The sequence below is a fragment of the Lagopus leucura genome, unplaced genomic scaffold (assembly GCF_019238085.1).
Source record: "Lagopus leucura isolate 7727_CA_CO unplaced genomic scaffold, USGS_WTPT01 Super-Scaffold_100024, whole genome shotgun sequence".
NCBI lineage: Eukaryota > Metazoa > Chordata > Aves > Galliformes > Phasianidae > Lagopus > Lagopus leucura.
In genome coordinates, this window is record NW_024962276.1 from 3,666,247 (window position 1) to 3,690,403 (window position 24,157).

Sequence of the window (24,157 nt, forward strand, 5' to 3'; positions counted from 1 at the left end):
CTTCTTTGCTGCAAGGACACACTGTTGGTTCACCACTTGTTAACCACTGGGTTTTTCTCTGCCAAGCTAATTCTTAGATAGAATAGAACAGTTCTATTGGAAGGGATCTAAGAAGATCGGCCCAGGTCTGTGTTGCTGCAAGGGTTATACCTCCAGCTCATTAATAGAAAATTTTAATGCAGTATTGGTGTTGTATTTTCACATTGAAAACTTAAATTTCAAACAATGTGCACCTTTGTGTCATTAGTGAAAATTCAAGATGTGTCCTGAGATAACGTGTGCTGGCACATTACCAAGGTAAAGTGGCAGAGGGGAACCAAAGCTAAGGAAGTTTCTGGGATAGGAAGAACAGACTACAGGGGATCAGAGGCTGGCAGTTAATAAGAATTAGAAGTCTGGAATAAACTGTTCCTCACACTGCCTAGAAACATATATATAACTTTCACTGCTGCTGCTTCACAGAGAATTTTTTGTCCAACTTAGCATACCATGTTTTAAGAAAAAAATACGCACAAAGGTAATCCTAAAGAGAACAAGAACTGGAAATGGAGACAAGATCACTGAGAGAAGTTGTAAGAAGAATGCTGAAAAACAGAAAACTAAGCAGTCCTTCAGTGTACAATGTTCATTACAAAGAAGGTGGAAAGGATGAAATTGACTTCATTTGCAGACAGAAAGTTTTCAGTTAGGAGGAAAAACACACATATATATAAGGACAGCACTTGAATAAGGTTTGCTTTGGACTTCAGACTGCCTAGAAAGTTTAGACAGGTCAGGAAAAGAGTTTCAATAGCTCTGCCTACAAGGAGAACAACGAGCTTGGGGAAACTCATGAGAACCTTTTCTTTCTTTCATGCCTGTTTATGACAGTATATCTCAGATGCTGCTGCACCCATTCAGAAAGTTTCAGAAAGGTTTACAGGGTTAAAATTTTAAGTGTTAATAAAGCAGATTATCAGTTCTACACTGCACCTTTTTTTTCTTCTTTTTTCACTCATCCGAATCAGCTGTTGTTTGTGAAGAGGCTGACACTAAAGAGCGACTGCCAGAGTTCACACAAGTTCAATTCCCAACTGAGCATTTTAGTGATGCTTTGGTGAGAATCTTGTTTTTGTGGAAATAACCTCAGCTCTTTGTTTCCTTTCGTTAGCCGAATCTGCGTCCAAAACCCATAAGCACAGCTCCCTGTCCCCAAGTGAAAATGGAAGTTGAAATGAAACCAGGATTGATAAAGATTCTGAGAACAAGCATTGTATTCATCTGAACGTTTGTCATTTCCCCTCTGAGGAGGTGCAAGGAGAAGCATAGATCCAGCAGTGTAGCTCAAGTTCCTTTGCAGTAAACATGGAGAGCCTGGGAGCTCTAGTGCTGACCCGAGGGAGGGAAGGGGTGGAATGCAGAACTGCACACCCAGACTGCTGTCTGCTCCAGAGCTGCACTCAAAGAAGTCATGTAACTAGGCAATAACAGATGAAAGAGGATCTATCAAAAAGTGTGTATGCTTTGATGGAAAAAAGTATGTGACCTCATCTTTCAAGAATACCATCCTCAAAGTTTTTGTCTATCTACTCACACAAGGAAAAATAAATCTCTGTACAGAAGGAAGAAGGTAAGCCTTCGTGCTGTTTTATCCATCTTCGATCTCATTCTGAAATATTCAAACAGAACAAAAACCATAAGCACCATCTGACATCCGATGCCTGAATGACTTCAACTCCTATTCGCGGATCAGTCAGTACTCACTCGGTGGGGTCTATGATTTTGTGCAACTCATACAAGGCAGTGCTAGACTTGGTACTTGGTTTGTGTCACAGTACAGCATTTTCCAGACCTGCTACTCAAACAATTTCCAAATGAAGACTGCAAGTGAAACATCCGTTTCTCATATAAGCAGCTCCTTTCTTTGCTAAGAAGTGCTGTCACTAATTTGGGCCCATATAGGTGTCCAAAGCAGAAGCTTATAAATAATTTTCTGCTGTGTCACTGAAAATACCTCCATGATCTCACATTTCCTAGCAACAATCTCATCCCATAAGCAGTGCTCCCACTCCTACAAATAAATATTTTGGGGGTAAAAATGCAGTCATGTGAAACGGGTGAGAACTGTGCTTGCACAGCAAAGCTCAGCTTCTGGCAAATAAGCCAGGAGGTGGAAAAAGAGGTTGTGCAGACTTCTGTGTTTTGTGGAGTTTGCTAGGCACTAAAACCAGTCAAACTGCACAGCCCACAGAGAGGGAGGGGTTTGGGTATCATGCAATTGTTTTAAACATTGCAAGAGCATCTGCCAGGAAGTGTCAAAACTGTCTCCACACCTTCAGCAAGATTCCCATAAGGAAGGACCAAATTTTGCTTCTAGTTGTGTCTACCAAAATTTTGAATTGATCTAATTCATGGTAGATGCATCTGGGATTCACATACTTAAACCAGAAAAACTGTTATTACAGGCATTTGTGCAGTGCTTCTGAACGTAGGTGCAAGGGGTGAGATTTATTATGCAGCTCAAGCACACGTCCTTGCTAGGATACTTCTCGTTCCAGTTTTCCCAATTACTGGTAGGCACTGTTTGTAGGGATTTGTTAGAACAACAGAAATGCAGGTGGGGCTGAATATCACTTCCTTAAAGTGCTAAAAAACTGCAGATGCAGATGCTAAATGCAGATGCTAAAACTTTTTCATCCAAGCTCTGCCTTGCCTGATGAGGGCAGAATTTGCCACCTTGCCCTCCAGTTCTCTATCTATGAAAGAAACAGAAAAGAAGCAGCTTGTTACCTACTCTTCATGTCTGTGGGACTTTGGTGCCAGCAATGCTAATGAAGAAGGAAACCGTTTTCATTAGTTGTTAAAAAAGCAGAAGTTTGTTTTGCTTTGGCTGCAGCGTTCTTCTGACTCCCACACAGGAAGTATTCGTGCAGTATTACACATAGACAGAATGTGTCCAGTTCCTAGAAGTCCAAATACAAGAAACTGTGGCCCATTTTAGAAGCTACGCTGATCTTGAATTATGAAAGTGACGGATAGTTTGCTTTCATTTGTAATCCTGGGCTACAATTCTTGAGTTCTTTTCTTGTGTTTTCCCTAGACTTCCAGATGACCTTTGGCAAAATGCATCCTTTCAACGTGTCCTTCACCCCTAAAACAAAGATCATGACCAACTGCTGAAAGAACTAGCCCTTACTGTTACTTCCTACATATACAAAGATGCCCCTGAGGGGGAAATTCATTCTTGCTGGTTTCTATCAGTGCCTCGGTACATTTTGCTAGGAGAAAAATAGCCACTATTCCACTATGTCTGTTCTTTTGCACCAAAGCAAGAGAATCGAGTGGCTTATGAAACTGGCCACATCACTGAGCACATTCACAAGAGCTTAAGGTTGTTTTATTTGCACTTTCATTGCAAGGAGAAAGAATTTTATTTGCCAAATGCTCTTCCCAATGCAGTGAGTTAGAGGATTTCTCAATCAACACATGGAGCTTATATATAAAAGACAAGAGGTTAAGCAACATTGCAGTGCCCAATGGGCCATCTGGTGAACATTAGGATTGTCAATAAATCACAACAGCATCAGTTCATCAAGAAAATTCCATTTCAAACCACTGATGAAAAAAAAAAAAGGATGGGAAAAAACTCACAAAAATTGGTATTTTCATCTTTTATAAAAACAGGAGCATTAAACAACTTTAATCTAATTTCACTTCTTTTATTGGTTCTCTTCTGATGACCACATGGCTTCACACACTGAATGTTCAGCCTTTTGTCTTGCACAGAAAAGCACAAAGAAATGACTTGGTGCATCATCACAGGAGAAGCTCATCTTTCAGTTTAGTCTTTCTCCTCACCATGGGTGATAACGTAACAGAGGTTCTTATAGTCAAGATTACCAGAGACATCTGGAGGGAAAGCAGCAAACATCTGGTTGATCTGCCAAGCAAACAGGAGATAAGTATTACAAACATGGGACTGCAGGACAGCAACAAGTACTGCTTTTCCTTTTCAGTCCAGTTCAGCTCTCTTCTGGCCTGATTTGTTAGCTACTATGGGAAAAATTCCTGCAGTTTCAGTAAAATTGAAATAGGAGCTAGGACAAAACTGGTTAATGCAATCCTGTTCAAATCAAAGTTCTGTATCAAATAGCTCTCCCTAAAGTACAGATAAGCCCTGACTGAGTAACATATTCCAGTCTGCACCCCAATCTACCATGAACAAACTCCATTCAAACTCTTCTTCTGAAAAGAATGTCCCTCTATATTCCTCCCAGCCGTCAGAATCCATGTTCTATCTCACACAAACCATGAAGTCAGTACCTCCTTTCAGAATTCATTTCAGACTTCAAACAAAATAACGCTCGCAGAAATGGAAAGCAGATTACAGTCCCCACCTAAACACATTCATACTCTGGTAAATTCATTGCCCAGCTCACCATAGGAAAGAACAGCAAAAGACAGGCCATGCTTAAACTTGCACAGAAGTCCAAAGAATCTGTTTGACTTTGGTTTAGCCATGGAACTATTCAGAAGAGAGCTTTGAATTGTTCCTAGTTGCTAAAGCTGGCATCAGCCTTCTCTCAGACTGGATTTGAGCTGAATTCATGCATTTAAAGAGGGGCAAATGCTTATTGCTAGACAAACATCACTATTTTGGGTAAGGCAAAAGGTCCTTACCTCTTCTTGACTGAACCGGTCTGCTTGTGTCATAAGCATTTCTTTGATGCTGTGCAAATAAAATGAAATAACCTGATTAAAGGGTGATAATGACACATGACGATTCAGATGGCAAGATCCCTCCTGAAGTCACATGAAAGAAAATCTGTGTGACCGCATAAATTAGAGCTGTTAATCCTTATATGATATTGTAAGAGATTTTCTGCAAGCACCCATCAGTGTCAGCACCTCGCTCTGCCAACTTATTTTGCTTTTGTGGCATTTTATAGAGGTTTAAAATTGTTTAAGGTTATTACTCTAATTGTAATACAGCAATTTTGTGTGCCTATCTTAACATAAAGTGGTACGTTTTCTCACTTGCTCTTTAAAGTTGGGATCACTTAACAAAACCAAAAGAGAGAATATTTTCTGTAAAATCTGAGGATGAAAGGAACAGAGCATGAAATAAGAAAGAGGACTTGAAAGAGAACTCCAACAGCTATTCCAAATCATCATTTGAGAATCCCTTTATTTGCATGCAGCCATTCCCAGAGGAGACTGTGAAACTGTGTGAGATCTGTTGTATTTCACAGTGCAAGATCTTGATCTGGAGTTACAGAACTGTAACAAGGAGCTTATCCACACACAATCTGCATTCTATGCAATTACATCAAAGAGAATATTTTGGGGACAGATCCTCACCTGATTTACCCTCTGTTTTCAAACCTGTTGTAGGAACTCAGTTAAACATGTCATTTTTTTTCCTAAATGTATAGGTGAATAGGAACATCAATCCAACCCCTTTAGACAGAACGACTATCACTTATTTGGAAGGACAGAAAGAGATAACTGGAAAAGGAAGATTCAGGGTAATGTATAAGGACCTTGCCCACAAGGCCAAGCATGGAAATACTCTGGCAAGTTCTGGGAAATACTCCAAAGTCACAAGAGAGCTTAAGCTATCCTGTATGTTTTCTTTGCACTATTTTCCCATGCTCCTTACTTAGCAAAGTCTTTCTTCATCTCTTCCTCTCATACTGCCATTTCTGTCTTGTTGGGCTGGTATTTGTTATGTGACTGCATTTCTTGACATGGAATTCCTAAATGATCTCTGGTTGGAGGAACAGAGAGGTCATTCTCATCGATGTAAATTGATCATTGGATGTATGTGCACTGGGGCAAACAGAATCAGCAAATGTAAATAGGAAGTGTGATCCAGGAAGGAGCTTGGTGAATAGAAGGAAGCACTTACAGCAGTTCTGTTAGAAGTCACAATAAACTTCATCAGAAACAGCACTGAATTAAAAAGAGATCTGGGCGTGATGTATCTTCTACTTACATGCTTGAAGTATTTAGGGGAAAAGATCAAATATCTAATTATAATCTTCTGATGCATAGCCCAGTAGGCTCTGGCACACTCACAAGGAAGAAGGACTGAGTTAAGGATCTATGCACATTTTCCATTATTTATTTTATAGGGAAATGAATGCTCATCATTTCCAAAGCTAGAGATTATGAACTTTTTTCTTTCTTTGTGTATATGGATTTCTTTCTTAAAGACTACTTGCTTCTAAAAAAAATAAAATAAATCACAACCACCTCAAAGCCTTCTGGGCAAAAAGGACCCATTTGCCTTGTTGTGGTTGTCTAAATGCTATCTCTTGTCCTGCCTGACAACAGTTCCATCTCCAGTTGTGAATATTTTGTTGTATTTTCCTTGTATTTTCAAAACATTTTCCCCTGTAAAAGCTCTGGGACACTTCGTTATTCCCCTGGGATTTCCCTTCATACATTGTTTTCTCAGGGAAAAAGCAGGTGAGTTAGAGTGAGCAGTTTTCTACAGCTACGATGAGAAACATTCCCAGCTCAGCCAGAGCAATCTCCAAAGAACCAGAATGCATTTATGCTCTTTGGGTCCATTTTCATCTGGTACAAATCTGTAAAGTTTTATTGGCATCAGCATTAGACACAGTTGCTGTTGGCCTGACTCACTTTGTCCAATGAATGGCATTTAGAACTGAATCATCTAACCTTTCCAAAAGCAATGCCAGTTTACACCAGTTGAGAATCTGATCTAAAGCACTTTTTCTTTTTGACATCATGCTAGAGGAAGGACTTTATGTGTGGTATAATGATGCAGACAAACAAACTCTGTTACTGAATTTGGAAGTAAGTTATAAACTCCCGAAGCTTCTGGAAAGGTTAGAAGGCTCCATCCCAGCTACCATCAAATGGACTAAGTGAGTCATTTCCAGACTAGAGGTGAAAACACGCAGAGGGAAGAGCCATAAAAATCCCCAGAAGGATGTTAACTCCATGAACATAAAAAGAAGTTCTGATTAAAAGGTCACTGTGGCTGGTTTAGGAGAGGAACATTCCAGGATTTTTTTTCATACGGAGAAATATTATTTATTAGCATTGAACGTCATATTGAAAGTGCTGCATGAGCCAACGTAAAAATTATTTCAAAACCTTCAAATGTCTAAATTTTGGAAGCAAATGAATAGAAGTTAAACCTCAAAGACATTCATGGAATTGATTTAATGGTTTGCTCTGTAATGATCAACAATACCCTCGGGTCTAATAAGTAAACATTATGCTCTGTTGTGGTGATGAACTGAAACAATTGTCTAATGTTAGCAGTGTAATGGGGGTGGGAACAAGGTTGACCTTTTCCATTAAGTTAAAATAAAAAAAAAAGGATTTTTCTCTCATCTTCATTTTGGAGTGTGATACTGCATTCCTAATTTGCCCCAAACTCCAACTGGCTCCCAGCATCTGAGGAATGTAGAACTGGATGCAGGGTGGCAAGCTGCAGATTTTGTATGCAGCACATTGTTACAGATAGTGGTGGGAAATACAGCATTTCATGGGTTTTGTATCATCAGAACGTTGTATTTCATGGTTGTGATTTCACTACCGTGTGATCTGGCCTATTGGACAGCAGGCTACATTTTATTCTGATAATGTTTGAGTCACTTCTGGTGTGTTACCAAGAGTGTTCTTCCCATGCTACTTGATAACATTAACCTCAAAGCAATCAGAACAACTGTTAACCCTCTGTTCCTTCCTGTTGTTTACTACATCCTCTTGTTGCATCTTGATTTAATTCATTTGGATGTCCTTTAGTGAAAATATTGTCTCTTGGCTTTGTTTTTTCCCACTGCTTACCATAAGAAGGACTCCATAATATCCATAATAGGACTCTCATGCCCACTGGGAATTAAGTGCCAGTGTCATAAAAAGAGCATTTTGGTAGTGGAGGAAATACTGTACATGATTTTCCTACCCTAGGAAACTAGGATTTGGTTCCCCAATAAGCTTCTTGTACATATCTATTAGAAAGCTTACCTGAACTGGCTACTGCAGTAGCAGTATAGTGCCCGGATTCACCATGGAATTTAGTCATACGCATAAATCAAGGCACATAAAACATTTCACCAGAGCCACGGGTCAGAATTCCTCATACATTGCCCTGATTTGATATCATTTATCTCGTTTACCTGAATCCTGCTTACACCATTTGGATGGTATAAGGAGAATTTGCATTTGTGCAATTAGCACTTGAAGTCCTTTCACTCTGCTCTCTTGGTGTAACAGGTTATGAATACAAATTAGGTCCTGCCTCCTAATTTAAATAATAGCTACATCGATAATAGTTGCCCTATTATTAATAGCATTATTTGCTTTGGCTCTCAACATATCTAGTGGAAATTTACAGCAAATTCTTGTCTAGAAGCAGAAGGCTCAAACAGTAAGCATATAACAAGTAAAATGTTTTTACTAAAACCATGTCCCAGAGTTAATTAAATTGATCACTTCTTTAAAAAGGGGGACTAGCTTTCCCATTTCAGTTAAGCTCTGACAGTCAGGCACCAGACATTCATTTTATTTTTACATATGGAGTTAATCTACAAAGAGTCATGTGTTGATTTATATCCAGACCTTCAAAAAAAGACTATCTAATGGCCTACATGTGATTATATTTCCGTTGCCTCTTGCAATGTCTGAAGACAATAACATCTCTTTTTGGTATACAAACACATTTGTACAATAGTCTGGTCTTACAACTCTGGCTTGCAAAGCCTGCCTGTCTCTTAAAATACTGTGAAAACATACAGCTCTTAAGGAGTTCTTTAAACTTGTGCTATTTATTATTAATCATAATAATATTTTAAAAGAACTTGAAATAAACTTACTAGTCTGCCTTTATGTGGCCTTTTCCTTCTGGGTCGAAAATCTTAAAAGCATTCAGAATGGTTTCTTCTGGGTCCGTGCCTAAAATTAATGGAATATAATTTAGGAGCCTGGGTGTATCTGTATCTGCTGAATACTTGCTATGTAACGATTGCATTCACTGGAGAACACAGCGAAATGGAGAATTCTGCAGTCGCAGGTTTGAAGACAAAGGTTCCTTAAGTCGGCTGCATTTGTCATGTCAGATAAACAATAGAGGTGAATAGTTCAGTGCTCAGAAGCTTTAAAATAATAACTCATATATATTCTGTGTCTGCAGGAGAGAAAACTTCCAGGAACTGGTCTCCAATATCAGTACCCAGAGGATTAGTGGCTTTCAGAAATGAAAATATAACAAACTGTTTCCCTCGCTGGTTTCCTTTAATCTTGTACTGTATGTTCCTTGCAAAAACACTTTTTGATGTTACTTGTTCTTCACTATACAGAGAAGAGCTTACTTCCCTCACTAAATGGAGCTCATCATAAAATCTGGATATCAATGGAACGCAATGGAAGCAGGATGATCAGTGTAAAATGGTGACTGGCTCTTATGTTCTGTAGCACGCTTCCACTTCAGTATTTCTTCACAGCAACACAATAAGTGTTATTTATGTAAACAGGATGGTTAATATGGGATGGTTTATAGGATGGTTTAAAGCACTGGACTGTGGCTCCAAGATTTTGCCTCTGCTCATAGCTGGGCCACAAACTTTTGGCATGACTTTAATTTCTCTGCTTCTTTGCTCCCAGCAATAAAATGATAGTAAGAGTCTTCATTTTCTTTCATTCTTTATCTGTCCCATCTATTTAGATTGCAAAAAAAAAGGTGCATCAGAGAATAGCTTTCACAGTGCCTTAATCTTGACTGGGATGTTCTGACTATTCTATAACACTGTAGATTCTGAGTATTCTCATTTACAGACAGTTTCTACCCACACCAAAAGATATCCTACATGCTCTGTTTTTGACTGTTCCTCAGTATTTCAAAACATTATAGTAGTATAATATAAATCATTATTCATAACTTCAGGAAACCAAATTTACAGGCTGGTACATTGACACATTAAGTTACTTGGGATGCTGAAATGTTGAAAGTGTGATTTAAAAAAAAAAGAAGAAAAAAAAAAAAGAATCCATTACTATTTAAATTTATTTTAGAAAGTTTGACAGAGAAAGAACCAGAGCAGAACCCAGGCATGATTCTCTGATTTAACAGCTCAACTGTATATACTTCTGACATCTCCTGAGTTTTCTTTGTAATCATAGGGATCAGTGGTAGAATCTTAGTGGATGTGATGGTCATTGAGCAGAAGACTATATGGCCTCCTTCTGGTCATTCACTGTGCACATAGATTTTTCTGCCAGCGTGGATGCAGTGTATTCATTCCGCAATGAACAGATAATCAATATAACGAGCATTGGTATTTAATGAGTGCTTTGATTGTTCTGTGAACAGAAACTTTTTCCACCTCTGAGGAAAAGTCTGCATTTAAAGTAGTCACCACTGTGTGGGGGATTATTTTTTTTTTCCTCCTTACTGTGTTTTACATTTTCTGCTCTGTCATATCCTTGGACTTTGGCTTTGAAGAGAAGCAATGCAGCAGGCATTCTTTATTGATTAGCTGGTAAATAAAGTGGTTTCTTTGATGTGCGGCATCTCTGTTTTCTGTACAAATTGTATTATTCTGACTCCCTGTAGAAACAGCTCCATGTGGTTGGCATTAACATAAACTGAGTTTTGTTAGCTGTTCATCTGGCATCATAATCTCTATATACAAAGCTAAAGCTCGTCCGAAAAATCCCAGCTTCCCCTTTATGACAGAAATCAATTATAGCACAACAAATTTTACTTAGAAAGCACCTTTCACCAAATTCTCTGAGTGGTACTTAGCTAATAAAGAGTGTTGCACAATTGCCATATCCACTTCCTCTAGCCTTTTTTCCCTTTCTAATTGCACTACAAAGGCTCTTCATCCCAATTAGTTTTGATTGGGAATGTGCAGTCTTTTGGCTCTGCTTCCTTTGCATGACAAACCCAACCAGAAGGGCATGACAAGCACAGCTGTGATTTTCCCTTCACCAAATGGAAAGAACAAAAACCTTCCTTCTCTTCTTGTAGCCAACAGGAAACCTGCAAACAAGAGGGGCATGCTTTACCATTCACCTTCCTGTGCTGGCGCTGGTTTTAGGCCACACAATTGGCAGGGCCAGAATCTGCCAGCCTCAGCAGTCATGAGAGATGAGAGGGAAGAGGGGGGAAGGAGGAACAGCTCGCCTCCATGCTCCGTGAGATCATAAGCAACACAAATATACAGTAATGTACCATCAGAAACAGCTGCGTATCCAGAAGGAAGAGCACAGAGCAGGGCACTGCCGACTTTGTAGGATGGTATCCGGAATGTAAAGGTGTGGGTAGCACTGTGGTGAAGACAGAGTGACGTCTGGGTAACACAGTCCTCAGTGTCAGTCTACAGCTTCCTCTGTCACCCTTATAGTTCCCAGAAATACTGTATTTCTTAGCAATAGTGTGTTTCTTTGAGGACTGGTTACATCAGTACTTCCTACTAGATTTCTTTATTTTCTATTCCAAGGGTAGAAAGTCCTTTTGTACAACTGTACAAAGCCAGAGGCAAGCTATACAATACAATAAAACTTTCTTAAGAAGATGTGATCAGATTTTTCAATTTTTAAAGTATTTCTTATTTCTCTTATCTGCATAATTTTTACCCCAAGAAAGAGAAAAAGAGGAAGAGGGAACTGAATAGCATTAGTTGTTTTAACAGACTTCTTGAATGTGCTTGGGCAAGCCAACTACCTCGCTCTGAAAGCCAAGGCTTTGACCTATATCTAATGCTCACAGGAAGATGACCAGAGGCTTCTCTTGGTTTCACACTCTATTTTATAGTTTCCAGACACATTCAGTATCAAAGATCTGACTAAATTACTACCTTCCACACAGATTTCAGTACCCATCTTTTCTAAACTCACTACAGTCATTCTTATATATTCTGTGGCAATGGGCCAAATTCCTCTTGCTATCATTCTAAATCCACTGAGATTAAATTAGTCCCATTTATTTATTCATTAGGATTTACTTTGCAAAATCTTCATTCAACTTAAACCAGTGTCTTAACTGCCACTGACCTCAAGTAAAAGCAAGCCTGGGCTACTAAGTTACTGATGTAAGAGAAAATGGTGGATACAGTATGCTTCTTCATGCCCTGTGACTACAAAGATGGTGCAGAGGTCATGTGTGCATAATGAGCCAAAGGAGTGCAGAAAGGTTTTTCAGAGAAATGCTGATGATAGTTGTAAACCATCAACACTGGCAGGAATACCAGCATAGTGTGAGCAACAGACCTCAGCCTAGAACTCGCAGATGGTGAATAACTCTTCTGCAGCGTGCTCCAGGCAGCCATGATCTCATTGCTTTCTAGACCTCAGCATGGTACTTCCATGTTAGCTTATGCAAGCTGAAATCACACCTTTGATTTGTCCTCTGGACCATCCCTCTGCCTTTTCATACTTCATCTCTGTCTGCAAAACTGGAGATCGCTCCTTGCCTTTAAGCATTGTTCCCTGGATATATTATTATAATTTGCAAGGTACTGAGATATTTCAGTGCTGAGCATCTTTGACAGATACCTGTCCAACCCCCCAAAGGTACTTACCTTTCAGTTTTTCCCCAAACATTGTAAGAAAGACAGTGAAGTTAATGGGACCTGGCGCCTCCTTCACCATGTCTTCTAGCTCTTCATTCTTGACATTCAGACGACCTGCAGCAGAGATCATTTTTCATAATAAATCCCAAATTGTGTTCTAAAAAACAATTCCCATTCATCTCCTCCCACTGGGGAGCTCAGGGCTCTGTGTAACTTCACTAATAACATGGTGGAACACAAATCCAGAACACTCCAATGCATCCTGAGGTGGAATATTGAGCAAAAGATTAAAAAAGGAGTAAGATAAATGATACAGACCAGGCCAGCAGCAGACCAAAGAAGGGGCTACTTTCAATTAAATTCTTTTTCGTTTTATTTGTTGTTGTTGTTGTGTGTTCTTGCTTTTAACCTCAGGTGAAAAACAGACTGTGTTGATATTAATATAGCAGAGTTTAAATGTGACTGAAGTGGATCCAAAGTCTCAGGCTTTGCCCTCCTGTAAATTGAGATGTTGAGATGAGTACAGAGCAGATGGATGAGTTGAGCAGTCCTATTCCTTCCCCATCATTGCACTGGACTATTGAGAATTTAGAATCCAGCATCCCTACTCAAATTGAGTGGTAATTTGCTGTGACTGTACATTATAAGCATTGCAGGGCTTCACTGAATGTGAAGGATAGCAGAATGTGGCCTTAAGAAATAAATATTTCAGAGCAACAGTAGCTAGAGGCCAAAGTTTGCAAACTTCTTTGTCACAACAAAGAGTTCAGGAGCTTCTGCTCTTTGCACCGACTCTACAGCAGTCTGATTCCACCCTGGGGAGCACTAGAGATTCTTATCAAACTCTTTTTAATAAGATCCAGATGGCAAAAGCCCAAATGCCTACATCACTGTTCAAGCCTCAAATGTTGCAACATGGATACAGCTTCATGTTAGGGCTCATGAGCATTCTGATTTTTCCTTTTCTTGAGAAGCTTTTCTTTAAGATGCTTGATGTTATCAGGATTGCAATGCACATGAAATGGACAGTACCTAATCTCATGACATGCACATTCCATCCCACATCCACGCACAACAGCATAGAACCTCACATGAAGTCTTCCTGCTTTGGTGTGGGCAGAGGGGCAGCTAGTCCATGACAAGAACGTTAATTGGTAGATACTGCATGACTCGTAGATAAAAAAAAGGTGCAGCTTGTGAAGCCTGGCTTCAGAAGCAAATCAGAAATGCCTGGCATGGACCCCGACTTGGGTGGGCTTTTTATGAAATAGTTGCAAGGGAAGGATCAGCGCCTTTGGAGGGCTGCCAGCTGCACAGCTCTGTAGCACCCGCCAGTGAGTCCCAGAGAGACTTCGTTCAGTGTCTGAAAGAGGCTGCTCGGGAGATTTTCCAGCTGGAGCTACGTAGTCAAGATAGCAAACTGAACAGGTTTCCTTTTGCCCAACTAATTCGAACACAAACCACCGTTTCTTTAAGGTTTAATTATTACTACCAGCTTACCTAGTGCAGCAAATGTGTCTCTCAAGTCTGCTTTGTCAATAAAGCCATCCCTGTTCTGATCCATGATGGTAAAAGCCTGTTGGAAGAAAATAGGCAACTTACTGTCATATTGCACAGAACAGTGCTACAGTCACATACTAGTACAGAGGAGTGTTATGCTGTAAAGAATATTTAACTTCCTTTGATTCATCCACACCAGGCCACATCATTGCACTTTCCTCACTCTCAACACATTACTGTACCTTGGCAAGGGGCTTAATTAAACCCACCCAAACTTGTTACAAAGTTAATGCTCAGGGCAGCATAGGGGTGGGCAAAGCCAATGCTGACAGCTGCTGCCATTCAGGCCTTAATCCATTAAATTTGGGGTCAGGAGCTACTCCTGTGTGTTTTGTTTGCTTCCTTATCTCCTTCCTTTGCTCAGCTATCATATTCTGTAAAACATTTAATTACTGTAAGTAGTTCTCTGCTGTGGAGAAAAAGTCTTTTTCCTCTTGGCTTCAGGGCGATTCTTCACACACAGACAGCTGAATTTCCAAAAGCACTGAGAAACGTAGGATTCACAGTATGGTTTATTCGCAGTTTATTTCCCTTTTCAATAAATTGCATCCGTCAGCCTATATTCTGTGCTCTGACTGACCTTGATGCTTGACCTTACATACTTCTTGTCAGGCAAAATTTAGCTGTTGATAACAATCAAACATTCCTTATCCAGCCAGCTAACTGCTTATCTGTCCGTCTATTTACCTATCTGTATGTCTGTCATTTGCTGCTATCACACTTTTAATGTTTCATTGATTTTGAAAGATTTTAATGACCTAAAATTCCCCTGGATACACTATGGGGAGTATCAGCAGAACCAGGCACATCTCTGAAGCTGGTTATCTGTCAGATGTGCACATCAATATGAGCGCGTATCTTGATGATGGAATTATTTTCATTCCAAGATCATTATGAAAAACAACCCTCTCCTTGGAATACAAACAGTCCACTCAAGTATCTTTCAGAGTCCACTGCTCTACAGGATGCATTTCTTTCCACGGCTGCATTATAATCAACATATCTTCAACCAGTTTGATCTCCAGCTTCTTACAGAGCTCCACTGCTCACATTCCAGTTTGCCATGTGGTAACTTGCAGCATGCATGTTCCCAACCCTTCACTTACCTGCCAAGCCACCACCTAATAAAAAATCAAGCTCAACTCTTTATTGCTGATAAAGCATCCCCACAGTTTGGAAGAAAGAATGAAATGCAAAGACCAAAGCACAGCCCAGCAAAATCACAGAAAAGAGGAAGAGTGTCAGGCACTCTTTGATCACTACATTCCAGAGGAGTGAAATTAATGTGAAGTAGTGACGCTGATACATTTTCTAGTGAGCTGGTTGAAATCTCTATGCAACACTGTTCTGATAAAAAATGACTTATCAGCCAAAATGCATCATTTGTTCCAAGTCTTTAAACACCACGTGGCCTTGGTTTTTAACTGCACCTCTCCACTGCCTTGTGACTTTGCCATTATTCCACCACCATCCTCCCAGAAATGTTCTAAATGCCATCTTATTTAGAGTAGCTCAGAAATAACATTCTGACCAATTGCCCTTTCTGGTGGCAGGTCTTCGAGCAGTCGTCCCCAGACAGAATGAAACTGGAGGTTCATAGGATGCTGACAGAGGTGGGAGAAGAGTGCTAAAAATATTCCCATTAAATCTGGGGAAACTTCACCTGGCCTGTAGTTACAATCCTTTGTAATCCTCTCAGTCCTTTTGATCTCATTCACCACTGAGCTTTACTGATGAGAATCCTCATGAAAAGTAAAGTTGAAATCCACATACACCAAATGAAACAGCAGCTATTTATCACATTGGAAACAGTTTTGGAGATGTGAGTTAGCAAAAAAAATTAGGAAAAAAATAATTTAAAGTGACCAATCTGTGGAAAATGTGATGGTGTGACAGATATTTAAAATGTCTATTTAAAAAAAATTAAAATAAAAAGTCCAAACTCATAAAATTATTTGTTTTTATTTATGCACCAGCTCTTAAGCCAGCTAATTAGGTTTGCCTCATCACAGCTAACTGATCAAAGTATCCATAAAGCATGGAATACCAATTCTCTGGGACCTAAAAGATGCTCAATTTGTTAACCTCAACATGTTGCTTTATTTTATGGGCATTTATGGAGAAAGTTGGCTGAGGATTTTCTGGTATTTTGGTTTCTAGTTTGTGGGCAGTATTAGATGGGCACAGAAGAATATTTCTGTTACCACTGTGGAACAGTCCAGGAATTAATGACCTGATTCAATACAACACCTCCATTCAGGATAACACTTGAGCATGCAAAATTATTCTTATTTAAAACAGCACTTAAACTTAACTTTAAATGTATGCCCAGGTATTTTCCTGAATCGGGGCTAAAGTGGATGAGATAATTTTCCTTTATTAATTTTTTCAGTGCTCAGAGTTTTTTTTAAGCAAGTCTGGAACTTGAAACAGGAGATGCAAGGAGAGACAGAATGAATGAAAGAAGGAATGAAGGAAAGAACAAACAAACACACAAGGAAAACGATATACCAGCCAAAACCACAGAGATGATTCAGAAAACAACTGTGTGTTCTATTAAAGCAGATGGAGAATTGAATAAGGATTACAAACAAAACCTATGTTATTTATTAGTAATGACAGGAGACTATAGAAAACAGAAGAATAGTGACCAACTTCTTTGAACTCCTGGATCTGGGTTTGTTCAAACATAGAGAATACATTGGAGCCACCTTCTATCTTCTTCTTTGCCTTTTTTGGAGCCTGTAATACAAATAAGAAGATCAAAAATATATTGCCTTGTCTGTTTACCATGAAAACAAATTCCTTCTTTTACAGAAGATAAAATATATACAGGCACGTAATACAAGATGATTGTGTTTGGTGTTTTTTAATTCAACCCACAACAGATATTCACATAAACAGACAAAAGCGGGATAAAATATGCTTGCTTTAGTTACAGCTGAATCTCTCACTGAGGGTTCCTGCCGTTCCCCTGCTCTAGCTCAGAACCTGACAGCTTGTATAAAGAGGGACGTCTTGTCTCCGTGCTGCGTTAAAGAGGTGAGGGACCCAAAGTGTGACTCTGGGTATCAAAGCTGTGTGTTCCTCGGGCAGAACTTCCCTCCTGCACTGGCTTTGCAGAGCTCTGAACTATGGGAGGAGCAATGAATAGTCACACTCAGAGTACAAAGTTAAATTCCCAACCTGTTATTCTCAAGAAATACAGGCAGTGCAGGTGAGTCCCCGTACAAAGTCCTTCCCAGGTCCCATGTAAGAACAGACTCAAATATTAGGCCCTGCATGAAGACTGAGCTCGTGAAATACAAAGGGAAATTATATCATTTCCTACTGACTTAGAAAAGTTTACAAGTCTGCTCTGTCTGGACCAGCACCAAACAAATTCTTCCTATGTAGGAAGATGCCTTTTATACTTGGAGAAGAGTCTGTATTCTTGCACTGACCTATGATATCACACTGTGTTGCCTTACCAGCCCATACATTTATAATACTCAAGATAGTTATCATCAATAAAAGGTAGGGCCTGCTTTTATCACTGTTCTGTAGTCAGAAGACAGACACAGAAAGACTTGGGAGAGAGCTGTGATGTTAACTAAGAATCCAGCACCCACTGGAAATCAGTCAGAACCAGACATCCTCACATGTGTCTGAACAAGGGCCCAACCAGCTCACCTGCCTAAGACAATACAGTTTTTGTTTCCCAGTGAAGAACAAAACCTGTGATTCCTATGGATTACAGACACGTTCCAACCACAGCATTATCTTTACTTGGGGCAGGATAACGAACCACACCACCACCTTTTGACTCCCCTTGCAGATGGATTATTCTTTTCTTTGTCATTTCTACTTTTATATTTCATCATCACAGTCCCACCTGGTTCTCACGTCATGGAAAATTAGTCTTAGTTTGGGCTATTCTGCATGAAACAGAAGGGAACTTCTACTGTCTCTTTTCATCAGAATAAAAAAGTCTGTGGAAGTTCCAATTCAATACTGATTTCAAATATCCTGAGGAGCAGAACAGCTCAAGGAAATATTCCCACCTCACTCTGTTTGAAGTGTACGTTGTCTGATCAATTTAATTTGCCAGGCAGATATCTGCACTCAGCCATTCTGCTTCAGATTCCAGGTTGAAAATTTGGGCTATGGTAGACATTCACCCACATGTCCACACTCCAGACCTGTCAGTCTCTAACCAGCTAATGCAAAGCAGTCAAATCTGGAAATAGGAATGGAAATGGAAGAAAAAAAATATGTTTGTAGTGAGGATAAAAATATGGACAGAATGTCACCACAGGCATGGAAAAAAGAAAAAGTGAATAAGTGGATTATTTAATAAATGTAGAAACATTGATTTTGGAATAAATAGATTCCCTCCTCCTCCTCCATATGAAATAAGTGTTATTTTGAGCAGTAATGGGCAATCATCCACATAACATGAGGTGCCTGCTGGAGGTTTTCAGCACTTCCAGATTGACTGGAAATACTAAGGACAACCCTAAGTTTTTACAAGGCATTTGTTCCCCGAGGTAAAAAGAAAGCAGATGCTACCCAGCAGAATGCATTGCAAACTGCCTAGGGGAGCTGATCACACAGCCTCAGCCTTTGGGATGGGGCAGTGAAACCTGGGCTCCTGTACTCACGTAACTGGTTGTTACAAAAGCAAAACATGCTTTACCACTCTCATGCTCTGCTGTGCTGTGACCAAATACAGAGCATCCATTTTCAGCATGATAAATATACCCCACACTAGCAAGCAACCTGCATCTCTTTAAACTGGAACCACAGTGAGGAACAGGAGGCTCCAGCTCCAGGTTTTGTTCACTTTAAATGCCAAGCATTGGCAATGCCTCCATCATTCCTCATCTAGCTGGTCTTATGTGATGTAAGCATCTAAGCAAGGATTGTAGCTGGAGGAAAGAGTTAGACAAACCCAAAAGCTGTAGCTCATTATCTGTCAAAACCAGATCAACAGAAACAAAAACACCCTCAAAATTTCTTGTGTTAGTGAAGTTCTATTCAAGGCAAAAAAAGACTGAAGACTATTTATCCAGAGAAACTAATCTCAGCACAATACTTGTTCAATGCTTCTCTCTGGTTCATCATTTCCAGGGTTGATAAAGGAAATCAGTGTCCATGTGGCTCCATCTATCTTTTGAAGCTCTGGCTGTAGATCTATTTGTGATCTATTCGCTTGTGGAATGGGGCTGAGACCACCAATACAATTCACAGGGCTAAGAAACAGCTGTCAGATGGAATGGCTTCAAGCTAAGTATTCTGCTATCTTGGATGATCTCCTCTCTTTTTGGATATGCAGTACTGGAAATGTAATTCATCTGCTCTAAAAATCTTGAAAATTCATGATCACAGAAAGAAAGTGCAACTTGATGGGTGGGAAGGTGGCATGAAGAGGAAGGCTGAGAGGTATGGATGTGGACAGGAACTGAGAACAGCACACTGTCACTGCTGTTCTGGTGGATCAAATATAAGGCAGCTCTAGGAGAAAAGAAATAGGTCTCTGCTGCTGCCTGACAACCCCAAACACCCCACAATTTTTTTAATGAATAGAATCAGACTCTTAAAGAATTATGCAGCAAAAAGCAACACAGAACTGAGCGAACATGGTTTCTGAATGTCACAGTTTCATAAATTTAGTAGGTGACCTACAGAGGAGCAAGTGGGTGACTGATACATGACTGCTGTCTGCCTTGGTTTCCCCATTTGTAAAATGCAGAGTGCACCGAGCAGCACTCTGCAATGATTGCTGCTCTATCTTTGCAATGTGTGCTTTGAGACTGACATACAAAACATGCCAGATGAGGAACTGAAGAGCTGGGGGTCCCCTGGGCTCAGATTCCAAGGCACAGCAGTGGGAAGAATGTTGCAACAACTGAACAAGCCTATTAATATTCCTGCTTGAGTGTATTAATCATCCCATTGTGAAGAAAACAACACTTCACTTTAGAAGAGAAACCGCAGGCTTGTTGCATATCACTCATTTGTCTTACTAATGTTAGCACTCACTCAATTAGCCTGGATTTTAAAGGGTCTTTCTTTTTTTTTTCTTGTAAGGTTCAGATTGTTTTAGAAGCTTTGCATCAACAATTGAGCCATACCAAAATGTGGCCCCAAGAAAACTCCATTGCACCAGGCACTTGCTTTGAGCTGCGTTTCCTTCTCTGCATTTCTCCTATTTGGCAGCATCAGGGGACAGAAAGGACAGGGATAGGGCAGTGACATGGACAGCAGAAGCCACGAGTGCATGCTGCCTTTGCCTCTGTGGATGGAAGAGGAGGGCTTCATTCTGCACACAATGTTGGGAGCGAGGGTGAGGTTTAAGTGCAGCAGAGTGACAAAATATCTGATTTCAGAGTAACCTGCAAAGAGAAGCAGTCAGGAAATCAGGTTATGTTCCACATATCCCAGAAAAGCATGGCAGCACAGCCTAATGGCTGCAAAATAAAGAAGGTACAGCTGCTCCTCACACGGTGCTCAGGCGCACGCAGCTGCTCTTCTACCTGTGGGCAGTGGCCACCCCTGCCCTGTGTTTGTGCCAAGCAGGAGCATCTCCTCGAGCAGTCACATAAGAAGGGCAGCACTCTGCCAGAATCCACATCTTTGGTTTGATTTGGCTTGGAGTGGTCAGCTCCCTCTTTGGTCCACCACCTCCTCAACCACTCAGAAAATACTCTAGATAGGTGCAGGTGACACAGTTTGATATTCCTGACAGTCTAAGTTACAACACAAGCAGAAACACTTCCCTCTTGGCAACATACTGTGTCTTGTGCCATTCTTTTTTTTACCAAGGAGGACACCAACCATTTCCACCTATGGCTGAGTAGGTCTCCTGGGAGGGAGCTCTTGGAGAAGCACAACAGATATGCTATTAGGAGCCTGATTCTGTTGTCTTGTACCTCTGTACAACCACTATGTGCTCATTCTGCCCAGGGCAAACTAGTCATAAGATACTAACAGATTTAAACTGCATTGTTTCTCATTTTACACTTCCTTCCTTTGCAACTACATCTGTGACTACAGAACAGACAGCAACATCCATCATCTTGCTCCGACTCCGTCCCCTACTGTGATCTGCAGTACGATGCTAACTCTGTGCTACCATTACTTCTCCATCCATCATGCTCTCTCTGTAGTTTTCATCTACTCTGGGACCTCAGTACTGACATTTCCCATCTCTGAGTTGCTTTCATCATCAAATCCAGCTTCTGAACCAAAAGTTACATCTTAGGCCCATCCAAAGGGTTTGGGGATTGTTGTTGCTGTTGCAATAATTTACATTGTGTCTGCACCCCAGCTAAGGAAAAGCCATCATATTTCAGTACAGATTAGGTTCCTTTTGTGGCAGGTGAGCAGCATTCGGGCAGCCCAGTGCACGCCCCTCAGGGAGCAGTCTAGAGGAGCGAGCAGCATAACCTGCTCTGAGGGCACAATTTGCATTTCAAACAGGCAGCAGCCTCAGATCATTCAAATAAAAACCCACGTTATCGGAGCTGAGAAACACAAGATCTTTTCATTACCTGCTCTGCACTTACACCGATCCCTCCCTTCCCATCCTCTCTCTGTTTCAGATGCAGTCCCAGCCTCCCACACATGCACAGACACACACACCTTTGATCCCTGCTAGATACAAAAATCTGTTGGCCTGCATCCTCCCTGCTTCCCGCTCCGCTCCCGTGTGCTGCAGCATTCTCCTTTGCCCCACATAAGATCACTTTCCAATCTCCGTTCTTCCCTCGTGCAGATGCACACAGATCGTTGCATGTCCCAGGAGCAGGAGGGCACTTCTCCAACCACAAACCTCTCCACCTCTGTGACCCAGAGCTCACCAACCATTTCCCCATCTAACAAACCTTTCCCAGCACCCCCACATTGCCCTGCAGCCCCTCCCCACCTGCAGACACACGCAGATACTGGAGCTGCATCTGCAGAAGCACACACACACACAGCTAAACACACTCTGTGTTTTCAGTGGGTGACATCAGCACTGCTTTGCTGTTTCAGGACAGCTGGTGCATTCCAGCAGCAGAGCAGGCTGTTTGATCAGAAGGCCGTCAGGTTTGGGGTACTGGTTGCCTCCAGCATACGGTTTGTTACAAGGTGTCACCAAGATGAATGAACACAGGAACATCTTGCACACCCTTCCCTCTCTCCTCCCATATTCCCCCTTCCCTCCTTTCAGTCCATGCAGACATCGCTGACCCAACATCACCAAAATTCCCTGGAATTAGTGGAGAGCCTCAGATTGCACTCAGAACTCCGCTCCATAGCACTTGTGTGGTCTGCTGGCATTAGAAAAAATGCTCTCCCTGAACCCTGCCTCTCCTGTTCTCATCAGCCCTGTATGTCAGAGCCTGGTAGCACTGCCTGACTTGTAATTATTTTTTACTATGCTGCTTTGTCTGCACTAATCCTTTGAAAGTAGCTTTAGTGCACATCTGAAATATTATGATGCTATAAAACCTCTGTAATATTTATAAATCCCATAAGACATCATAAAGAGAGAAAAAAAACCTCCCCACAGAGTTCATCTAGCATAATTACATATACATTTCCCTCTGATTAATAAAAAATGATCACTTCCTTATGTAAAGATATTCTCCAGCTTTCTTTCATTTAAGGCTATTTTTTTCTTCCCATGTTAAATCTGTTTCATGTGTCCCTGTACAGTAAGGTACCTCAGAAGATATTTTCCCAAAACAAAAGGCGTGATGAAAAGAACCATCACAGAGAATCATCAGCTGAACTGGGAGTGAGGAAACAGAACAGTCTATTGCTATATTGTCGCATCTCCTGCTTTCACCACAGAAGGTCCTGAAATATCCTTGAACATCAAGCAGGCAGTGTGTCATCCCTCTAAACAGAAAGGAACTGGTAAATATATATATATTTTATAAAGAAAGACAGAAAGAAAGGAGGAAGGAGACCCAGCACTTCTTCCCCCCTCCTGCCTCCAACAAAAGGGCTGGCTGAGACCTCGCTGAATCTGATTGAACACAGCTGGAGAGGAGGACACTGTCCATTTCTGAAATAGTGGTCAAGGACGTGACCGGTGACTGGTGTGCTCAGTGCACTACCATTTTCACTGGGCTTACAGGCTGAATCTAGATCCTACATCTGTGTGTAGATGTTAGAAATGGCTTCGAATGGGGTTTTTTACTGCTCTTAGATCACATTCTTCACCTGGTTAAATGGGATTCAGGTTTGAACTAAGTTTTGAGAAACGTTTTCATATACAACTCCCTCTCCAGTGTTCTCCAGAATCAACTATTCCTTAGCCAGAGGGAGCCACTGGGCAGCATTATTCTAAGGCAGTCTGAAAAGGACCTGCAAAATGGAGAAAATAAGAGAAAATCACCAGCTTTTCCTTTTCTTCCTTTTTTAAAATTTTGGAGTCATTTCTCTGAATTTGCAAAAGATGAAGATAGAGCCCTGCCTGCCCACTACCCCTCGGGCTGGAATTCTTTGCTCCTCAGAATCACATCAAATGCACCTTTGGTGCACAGGAGCTGTTTGAGTGCGAGCGAAAAGCCAGCAGTGAGCAAAGCAAAGATAAGACAAAGAAATCTCTGCGGTACTTCCTATTTCTTTCCCATCTCAAGAGCAACTCAATTAAAATTAGAGAGATATCCCTTACTCTTCCCATCACGCCATAGCAGACCTTAGCACTAATTAACACCAGCCATGCCAATCATCAGTAAATTAGCCTTGGAAAGAGATGCACAAGCTCTTCCCTTCAGCAAGTGCATCTGTGTTCCCTACCTTACCCATTGTTAAACACACAGAAAGTCCTTGGAAGTTCACAGCTCACTCAATGGGATATATCTTCATTTTGGATGCCATATTAAGTAAGAGATGTCATGGGGTCCAGTGTGATCATTACTGCTCTGTTAGAACTGTCACGGTCAGAGAGAAATACAGAGAAATATAAAATGACAGACATGGAAAGAATAAACCTACCATGCTGCTGCTTCTCCTGTCCCTTCTCTGCCAACTAGTCAGCTAGCAAACACAATGCCAATTGCCTCTTTATATAGTGTCACCAA

At 40.8% G+C, this 24,157-nt stretch overlaps 1 protein-coding gene across 1 annotated transcript; it reads right to left on the reverse strand.

Annotated features, from left to right (window-relative positions):
• Positions 1-3,354: 3,354 nt before the first annotated feature.
• On the reverse strand, positions 3,355-24,120 carry MYL10 (myosin light chain 10). The gene is made up of 7 exons (XM_042879756.1): positions 24,072-24,120; positions 16,752-16,838; positions 14,037-14,112; positions 12,546-12,650; positions 8,838-8,916; positions 4,660-4,708; positions 3,355-3,919 (listed from the first exon to the last, which is right to left on the reverse strand). The coding sequence occupies exons 1-7, from the start codon at positions 24,072-24,074 to the stop codon at positions 3,821-3,823; spliced, it is 498 nt and encodes a 165-aa protein (XP_042735690.1). The 5' UTR covers positions 24,075-24,120; the 3' UTR covers positions 3,355-3,820.
• Positions 24,121-24,157: the final 37 nt, after the last annotated feature.

Coding starts and splice junctions, on each gene's coding strand:
- MYL10 (XM_042879756.1), bottom strand. Junction 12,651..14,036: donor AGACACATTTGCTGCACTAG/GTAAGCTGGTAG, acceptor TCTCTGCTGCAG/GTCGTCTGAATGTCAAGAAT. Junction 3,920..4,659: donor ACCGGTTCAGTCAAGAAGAG/GTAAGGACCTTT, acceptor TTTGCTTGGCAG/ATCAACCAGATGTTTGCTGC.